This window comes from Caloenas nicobarica, chromosome 28 (genome assembly GCF_036013445.1).
Source record: "Caloenas nicobarica isolate bCalNic1 chromosome 28, bCalNic1.hap1, whole genome shotgun sequence".
Classification (NCBI taxonomy): domain Eukaryota; kingdom Metazoa; phylum Chordata; class Aves; order Columbiformes; family Columbidae; genus Caloenas; species Caloenas nicobarica.
Genome location: NC_088272.1, coordinates 3232136 through 3241651, shown reverse-complemented (window position 1 = coordinate 3241651; position 9516 = coordinate 3232136). Strand labels below are relative to the sequence as shown.

Sequence of the window (9516 nt, the reverse complement as noted above, 5' to 3'; positions counted from 1 at the left end):
CACATCTTGTGCATCCTTTTTCATTTGCCCCCACCCAGGCTCTTCTGTTCTGCTGTCCTCATGCCCACCTTGTTCATCCTTTCAGAGTAGGTTGCTCAACAGGTGTCAGCATCCGTGTACAAGTCTGCACACCAGCCAGGCAGCAAAGCCATCGTTACAGAAATGGAGACGAGGCTCTTGACCAGCTCCTTGCACCCAGGAATCGGCATTTCTTGTCTGCAGAGATTCCCATGAACACCTGAACTTGAAGTGCCGAGCATGTGAGTCCTCGTTGGGTATCCTGGCTCGTCTCCTGACCCATGTGGTGCTTCAGGCTGTGAAGAGAATCAAAATCAATTTTTTGACTGGGGTAGTTTCATTTTACATGTGTCACACAGGGCAGATGAAGGGAGCTCAGAACTCCAGTCTCTGCTGCACTGTTGGGACTTGAGAGACTGGAAATGCAGGTGACGGTGTGTGTCAGTGCACACCACATAAACATTCTGGCTTCCTTTGTGCCTTTGCACCTACCTGGGATCTGTTCCTTGGCCTTCTTTGCCTAAAAAAGAAGTAATCTGCCCTGTGTCACTTCCACTCACACCAGAAAAAAAGGGGGAAAAGTATGAAAGGGGTGATTTCAGGGCAATTCTGTCCAAAGAAATACTTTCTAAATGATAAAAATTGTAGAAGTGAGAGGAAAAGCTCTTAAAAAGAACTCCATGCAAGAGGTCAGCTACTGAGACGTAGCAGCTCTTTTGAGAAGCAAGAATGACTGTTGGGAATGAAATTAAAAAACTTTAGTTCAGCATCATCATCATCAAGAACAAGGAATTCCCTGTTATTCTTATTAGTCATTGTACCACTTTTCAAAAACTTCCTTGAGATTGTCTCTATTTTTCGCTGGCTCCAAAACTGAGCCTGCTCAGATTTTGAAAGGACTGCTTGAAATCTCTGCAACTCAGATCTCTACATCTGTCTCTCATCAAAGATCTTTTACCCCAGAAAGGGGAAAACTCCCAATGCAGGCACCAAACCAGTGCCCAACCTGCCTGGAGAGCCAGGCCAGTTGTGCCACACGACAGCCGACCTCGGGGGAAGTTGGAGGTGATGGGAATTGAAATGGTTTTAGCTCAAATCATAATTTAGGTTGGAAAAGACCCTTAAGGTCATAAAGTCCTATCGTAAATATGACACTGCCAAGCCCACCCATTACACCATAACCCTAAGCGCCATGTCTACACATCTTTTCAATACCTTCAGGGATGGAAGCTCCAGTCCTGAGCTGGCAGGACAACACTGTCTGCAGTTAGACATAAGATACCTGTCATGGCTGTGACTTCAGAGTTTCTCACAGCCTTCACTGAGCAGGGCAGGTGTTGGGAGATGGGCGCACACTTCAGTTTCCAGATGCCAGGACAGAGCCCAAGCCATCCTGCCCTTGGCCTCTGGCATCCCATTTCTTGAGATGCAAAGCTGCAGGGCCTTCTGTGGATAATCATGTTAAAATGTATCAATAATCATTCAAGTGTTTGTGTAATTTCTCTAAGAGTGTCAGTATTAAAAATAATAAATATCTGTAAACACAGCAGTCTGCATCTGTGGTAGCCCCACTGCCAGTGCCAATCCAATAGGTATTTGCAGTATAAGGCACGACACCCCATCCGTAAGTACATATCTAAGTGGTTCAGATGAAGGGTGGTCTGGCAAAAATCACCCTGTTCCCCCCCAGGTGCACGGACACTGCTCATGTGCCTCTCCAGAGAGTGGCAAAGGCTGGATGCCCTTCTGGGGACAGACTCCTTCCAGGAGAGACACAGCAATGGGAGTAACTCATCAGGTCTTCATGGCATTTCACTTGGCATCAGTTTTCATGTATTAGGTGCTTTCCTCTGACTACTCTTTCTGCACAAATGCTCACAAAAAGACACCCGTTTAGTAAAACATGGTCATAAAGGTGCTGTTATGGACAAGAAATCTCACCATGAGCTCTGGAGGGAGGGAGGAAGATGATAATAAGCACCAGGAAGAACCAAGGAGCTCAAGGCCTCTTCTGAAGAGTGAGAGGCCCTGAGCAGCAGTGAGCGGCCATGTGTGGTGTGGGAGGGTCAGGGGATGTGAGGTAGAGAAGGGTGATGGCTGATGACATCAGCAAATCCTTACAACCATGTCTGAGCCTGCAAGTGGGATGTGGCTGATGTCTGCAGGTGGAGGAGGAATAGGAGAAAGACTTTGGGGGATCCTGGAAAGAAGGCAGGCTTCTCTTGGACTAGTCATATATGGCAGTGACATTTGCATGCTGTGGGCATGGCTGTGCCTGGGAGATGGGGAATGGCTGCTGCTGGGGGGGCTGTGCTCAGGCATGGCCCATGAGCTGACCTTGCTCTGCTCCTCTCTTGCACTGCCCATGCTTGGATGGTCCTCAGGAATCATCCATGAGCCTGGAGGAAGCACGAGCCTCCTAGAGTGTTGGCCCATTACTGGAGGACAAGAGTGAAAGGTCTGAGAGACACATGGGAGTGCAGGAAGGGACGGGTCTATGCATAGTAGTAAACGTGTTAAAGAAGAAGACCTAAAGACCATTGGCTGATCGTGCTAATGTGGAATAGATTGATTTTTCTTTTTTATTTTAGGGCAGCAGAAGAAGGAACGTGTGCTTTCAGTGCTGGGGCATGGATCCAAAGAGCGGATTCAAGCAAGTTTGGGACCAGGACAGCTCAGGTGATTGGTGACCATTGCAGGTCTATGAAAGAAGCTGCATGGGTTTGGGGAACCTCATAGGCATTGCCAAATCCTCAGAAAACCAGAGCCCTGTGGATAAAGCAACAGAACTTGGCACCAAAGCCACACCCAAAACACAAATACCCTCCCAGTGACCACAGGCAGAGCCTTGAGAAACATTTGACTGAAAGGGTCTCCTTTGCCAGGCCCTGGGGGTCAGGGCTTGGCCATTCTGATGCTAAACAACCATGAAGGGCTGACAGGGCACCAGAGCCACCTCCACATCGCCTTTACCACCTCTGACCATTGTCTCCAGGCTTTTCCTTCAGCAGCCTCCAGGGACAGGGACTGCTTGTGTCAGCGATGGCCCCTCGTGGGTCTCAAACACCCTCAGAAACTTGGGGTTTGTTTCTGCCTTTCACTTCATTAGGAGTTTGTTCATTCTTTCAGTAGCTGCAGCTCAGGATCATGGCAGCAGAGGGCTCATTAACAGCCAAAATGCTCTTAAAAGGCTCTCTGCAGCACTTGCCTAAAGGCGTCAAGTCTGGTGTGGATGATTAGAGACATTTCAGAACTGTAGCCAAACAGTGAGCATTTCCATAATAAATAGTAATAAAGACAAATTTCTTATATTTCCGTACCCTGCCCAATGCCCTCATTTCCAGAAGAGCTGGTATCAACAATCTCCAATATGGATCTAGTGAATCTCCTGATAAAGACTGAATGTGTCAGAAAAGTGGGTGCCTGATGCACCACTTGAGCGAGGAGACAGGACAGGACACCTCAAGGGGAGTCACACAACTCTGGACCAAGAGGTGGGAGTTCCTGGGAATCTCAGGTGCCACAGCACAGCAATACTTGTGTTCAGGGAGCCGGTCAAGTGACCCATCTCCTTTTCTCTAATGGTGCCTGAATTTGCTCAGGTAACTCCTGACTTGAGCCCCATCCACTCCTGGCTGTTCTCCAGACTCCTGCCTTCAGGAACAAAGTCCCAGGAGACCTTGCTGGTGAAGATGGAGGCAAAGAAGCCGTGAAGTACATCGGTCCTGTCTGATTCTACTCTCACGAAGTTCAGCAGCAGGTCCACGTTCGCCCTGTCTATTCTTTTACTATAAGGAAGCAGCGTCAGCTCATTCTTGCTGCCCTCAGCCTCCCCTGCAGGTATCAAGTCCAGGGCAGCTTTGGCATCATCCCCACATCCATGGACAAGGATTCTAAATTCCTCCTTTACAGCTTGACCTGCTTCCACCTCCCATGTGCTGCCTTTTTGCCCTGGAGCTCTGTCCGTTCAGACAAGCAGCCTCATGACATAAAGTCTTCTTTTCATAGGTACTTGGAGAGATCATTCTTGTGCTTGGAGCAGGCTGTCCTGTGAGGCTTCTCGGATTTCCTGAGCTCCTACACCCTTCAGACCTACTTCCATGTCACCACCTTTATTGGCCGCCGTCTCCCAGTATGTCCGTGTCTTCTCCTCTGGAGCCCACCAGCCTGTGCTCTGCTGCTGGCCTTCCTCCCTCCCCTCTGGTGCCTGGAATCCCACTGTTGCCTGGTCACCACAGCCAAGGTGGACACTGATGTTCACATCCCTCACCAGCTCTTCTTTGTCTCCCAGTTCCAGATCCAGGTGAGCATCACCCTTGTTGGCCCACCAGGCAGCCACGTAAAGAAGTTGTCCCAAGATCCTCTGGACTGTTGGCACCTGCTGCTTTGCCTGGCCAGTGCAATTAATGGCCAGGGCAATGACAGTTCCCCATAGGAACCTACTCATTGACTTGTGAATTCCTCAGGTTACTAACAGAAGAACTTTTCCATTTCTTCCCCATGGTCAAGTAGTTTGTAACACCCAACACGTTATCACCCTGTATTGGGTTTACATGGCAAAGTCTTGGAACTGGGGGTGAGTGTGGGCGTGCTACAGTTGTCACCTCTCTGGGAAGACAACAGGAGTTTGATGTCAGACAGAGCCGATATGAGCTGGCTCCAAGATGGACCCACTCCTTGCCAAATCTGAGCCACTCAGGGATGTTGGCAGCGCCTCTGTGATATTGTATTTGAGAAAGGGTAAAAAACGCTGCACAACAGCAGGTGGGAGAGAGGAGGGAGGAAATGTGAGAGAAAAACCGCTGCAAACACCAAGGTCATATCCCATAGGACCCAAGCAGGTCCCTCAGCAGGCCAAAGCCTGCTCTACTGAAATCCTGCTCTTTGCCTTGTTATCATCTTCCAGGAGCCTCAATGCCACTTTCCCATCCCTGACTGTTCCACCCCTGACCAACCCTTTCTGGTTTGTAAGTGTGAAGTCCCACAGGGCACCTCACCTCACTGACTCCTCAGCCACCCATGTCAGGAAGATGTTGTCCATGAGCTCCAAAACCCTCCTGCATGGCTGGTACCTTGCAGATATTGGGATATCTTAGGTTTGCCACGAGGACACTGCCTGGAAACATGAGGCTTCTTTCCTTTGTCTGAAGGAGGCCTCATCTAATTCCTCTTCCTCATCAGTGAGTCAGCAACTGATGTCCACCCACCACAACATTGCCCATGTTGTTCTGCCCTCTCATGCTGACTCCTCAACTTTCAGCTGATATTCTCTGTCCCCAGGCAGAGCTCCACACATTCCTGATGTTCTCCCACATGAAGGGAAACTTCCCCTCTAAGTCCAGACCTCTGGCATTACGAGCACTAGCCCCCCAAGACCGCAAAGTTTCTCCTGCAGGTGATATTCGTAGTGTCCTGTAACTCCTCATGATGTTATCTTGGGATAGACACCCTCATCAGGATAAACCGTCTGCATGTAAACACTAACAGCTGGAGCTTCTTCTCCCCCTGGCTGTGGCTGTTGTCTCCAGCTCTGATGCCTGTGAGGAGACACCTTGTCCTTACAGCACAGGGGCCTCATGGCCTCCTTGTCCCCAGCCAGGAACCTGGGAGGTGTGGGACCATAGTCCTGCCCTTGGCCTTGCACAGCCCCACATCACACTGTCCCAGGAAGGGCCCTGGGCAACGTGGGAGGGACAGGATCTGCCTTCCCAGGGTTGGGGGTCAGGGCTTGGCCCTTTGGTTAATGAAACACATCCAGGTTTGCTCAGCATTAGAGCCACCTTTACTTTGCTTGTCCTGACCTGTCATCTCTGCCTCCAGTTTTTTCTCTGACTAGACCCTGGGGATGGTTTTTCAGTAGGTTCTCTCAGTGGGACCCATTAACATTACAAGAAACTTTGGAGTTTGAATATGACTTTGACAACTTGAGAGGTTTCTTCAGCTTCCTCCAGAGTCTGAGGTTCATGGCCTCAGCAGCAAACCCACCAGAGGGGTCATTAAAGCGCCTTGGGCTGCTCCTGTGCTGCTGAGCTGGGCTGGGCTCCTGGGACAGAGGGAGCTCATGGCAAGCGGCAGCGCTGCAGAGAGACAGCTCTGCCCAGGAGCAGCTCCTCTGCAAAGCGCAGCAGGGCTGAGGGCTCTGCCTGGGGATCTCAGGGAGACGAGCAAGGCAGAGAGAGATGAAAGGTGGTCAGGATGGGGAGGATGACTGAGAGCTCACTGGAGGAGAAATCTTTGCAGCCCTTGCCATGGTAAGTCTCTGGGTGCAGGGCAATGCAGCTGTAGCTCTGGGAGGCATCTCCTGAAGCTGGATCAGCCACAGTTGTGGGATCGCTATGGAGGGGACTCTTCTTCAGCTATTTTGAAAATCAAAGCAGATGGGTTTGCAGCCAAGGGTGCCCAGGGCTGTCCTGCAGAGCAGGGTCCCTGCACCCCAGGGCTGTGCCGGGGCAGGGACTCTGCCGCCTGCCAGGGTCAGCGCTCAGCCTGCCCGGGGAGATCCCCACGGGGCTGTGGGGAGAAGCTGTGGGGGGAAGGAGCAACATCTGGTAGGGCAGGGTCGTGCAATAGAATGGGGGCTGCATGGGTCAGGGCTGTTCACAGCTCTAGTTCACGAAAGGACATTGTCAGGAGGCTTTTAAAGAAGCACAGTAAGACAGGGGCTTTGTGAAAGGGAAGTATCTTATTCTAACAATCTCATACTCTGCGTTGTCTATGTGGCCAATGGGACAGAGAAATTAATGTCTCAGTTCAGGAGGAGGCACTGAAATTCCAGATCCATTTCTCTTAGAGGTGAATAAACCTGCGAGTATCAGAAATCAACACACCCTGGCTTCCAGACAGGACCAGGATCACTTTTCCATGCTCATTATTGTTGGTCTGATGTTCCCATCAGAGCCGGCCCACACAGAGCTGCCCCTGGGCAGTGCCGGCTGCTGGGAGGGGTCTGCAGGGCAGAGCTGAGCACACAGCGGCTGGGATGGGGTCTGTGACACTGACAGGAGGAGACCTGGGCACAGAGACACAGCTGCAGGCAGGGACAGCTCCAGGCAGCAGAGCAGGGGCTGGTCAGGAGCTCTTCTGCTCCTGCTCTGCAGGTGGCTGTTGGGGGTTGTCTGCTGGGCAATGATCGGACTGTCCCTTTAGCACATCCCATCTCCAGGAGCCCTGACTCTGCTCTGCCTGTCCTGCTGGGCTCACCAGCTGACCCAGAAAGGCCCAGCTCTGCTGTAGGATGCCAGGAGTGCTGAGCCTTTCCTTGGGGTCCGCACTCTTCTGCCAGAGTCCTTTGCTTCTCTGGGAGAGGGGTCGTGTCCTGCTCTCTCCATCACATCTGCACCTCTGGGCTGGGGCAGAGAAGAGTTTGCAGATCTGCCCTTTCAAACAGGGCTCCCTGCTCCAGTACGAGTCCAGTTTTGGGTTTTCTTTTCAAAAGAGGATTGTTTATGAAGTTGTTTTTAAGGCAGCACAAGTGAGAGCACAGGGCAAATGGGTAAAAGCTGCTCTCCTGACTCCGCACTGGGCCACAGAGAGATGAGCCCTTTTGCCTGTCCTGACTCTTCACATTTTCAGTCATATATATGAGAAACTCAAGCCCTACAAAAATCTAGTCATGAGATGTGATGGTGGAAAATTAAAAACATGGACAAAATCATAATAATGACACACTAAGCCTCCGCTCTGCAGCCCATGCTCTTAAGTGTCATGAGAGCAGATATTGAAGTTTTTCATGAACAGTGCGTAACATATGACATTGCTTGTGAACATCAGAGCTCTCAAACCAGCTCCCATGTCCCCACTGCAGCCGAGCAAAGCTGGCTGCTGGGCCCCAGACGGGCAGAGGTCCTGCTCCTCACAGCACACTCAGCCAGCACATAGCAGAGAAACGAAATGCATTTCAAATGGGGCTGGGTGTGAATGAAAAATGGAGTGGCTTTGCTCAGAGGAGTATGTCCTGATTTTAAGATGTCATTTCCTTTTTGGAAGAGAGTCCCCACGGCAAGAAACAACAAATGTCCAACAGCAGCTCCATCACGCAGTTCCTCCTCCTGGCGTTCTCAGACACACGGGAGCTGCAGCTCTTGCACTTCTGGCTCTTCCTGGGCATCTACCTGGCTGCCCTCCTGGGCAACGGCCTCATCATCACCACCATAGCCTGTGACCAGCACCTCCACACCCCCATGTACTTCTTCCTCCTCAACCTCGCCCTTCTTGACTTGTGCTCCATCTCCATGACTGTGCCCAAATCCATGGCCAACTCTCTGTGGGATACCAGGGTCATTTCTTATATGGGATGCACTGCCCAGCTCTTTCTGTTTGTCTTTTTCATTGCAGCAGAGTTTTATCTTCTCACCGTCATGTCCTACGACCGCTACGTTGCCATCTGCAAACCCCTGCACTACGGGACCCTCCTGGGCAGCAGAGCTTGTGTCCACATGGCAGCAGCTGCCTGGGCCACTGGATTTCTCAGTGCTCTGCTGCACACGGCCAATACATTTTCACTGCCACTGTGCAAGGGCAATGCCCTGCACCAGTTCTTCTGTGAAATCCCCCAGATCCTCAAGCTCTCCTGCTCACAGTCCTACTTTAGGGAAGCTGGGCTTATTTTGGTTAGTGTCTGTTTATCATTTGGGTGTTTTGTGTTCATTGTGCTGTCCTACGTTCAGATCTTCAGGGCCGTGCTGAGGATCCCCTCTGAGCAGGGACGGCACAAAGCCTTTGCCACGTGCCTCCCTCACCTGGCCGTGGTCTCCTTGTTTGTCATCACTGCCGTGTTTGCCTATCTGAAACCCCCCTCCATCTCGTCCCCATCCCTGGAGCTGGTGGTGTCTGTTCTGTACTCAGTGGTGCCTCCAGCAGTGAACCCCCTCATCTACAGCATGAGGAACCAGGAGCTCAAGGATGCCCTGTGGAAACTGATGACTGGATTTTTTCTGAAGCTATAAACTGTCTCTGTCTTCTTCTACATACGAGTTATAGTCTAACTCATTGCAGGTTCATCCTGTGTGCAGTATTTTTTGTCTCTAGTTGTGTTTTTCTCTTATGATACTACTGTAATTTCATTTTTAGTTCACTGCCTGCTTTTCTTTTCTCACTGAGTGTCTGTGTCCATGAGGAATCATGCTCCCTGTGTTTAAGCAAAATAAAGGGCTCTCCAGCAAACTGTTTTCTGCTGACATCCAAACTCCAAGACCTTTTTCAAGCTGCAGGGACAGTTCCTGTGTGCATGGGAGGAGGGGAAAAGAGTCCAGCCTGGCAGCCCTGCCAGGGAGCACCAGCGCTTGGCCTTCCAGAGCTGTTCTCGTTCCACTCCCACACTCTCCTTCTCATCCCTTGTGTTGGTGCAAGGCCTGAGTGCTCTGGCAGCCTGGTCACCGTCCTGCTGTGTGTCAGTCCTGTGAGTGCAGGCAGGGACAGGCCATGGGCACTGCTGTGACAGAGCTGGCCTCCGTAACACTACTTCTATAAAGGAAAGTGATGTTCATAGGGCAGTGCCTG

The 9516-nt window shown here is 51.1% G+C and overlaps 1 protein-coding gene across 1 annotated transcript; it reads left to right on the top strand.

Annotated features, from left to right (window-relative positions):
- Positions 1-8030: 8030 nt before the first annotated feature.
- LOC135999313 (olfactory receptor 14J1-like) lies at positions 8031-8930 on the top strand (the record flags this gene model as incomplete). The annotated part of the gene is made up of 1 exon (XM_065652875.1): positions 8031-8930. A coding segment is annotated over exon 1 (900 nt), but the record flags the coding sequence as incomplete, so codon positions are not given.
- Between the last annotated feature and the right edge of the window lie 586 nt (positions 8931-9516).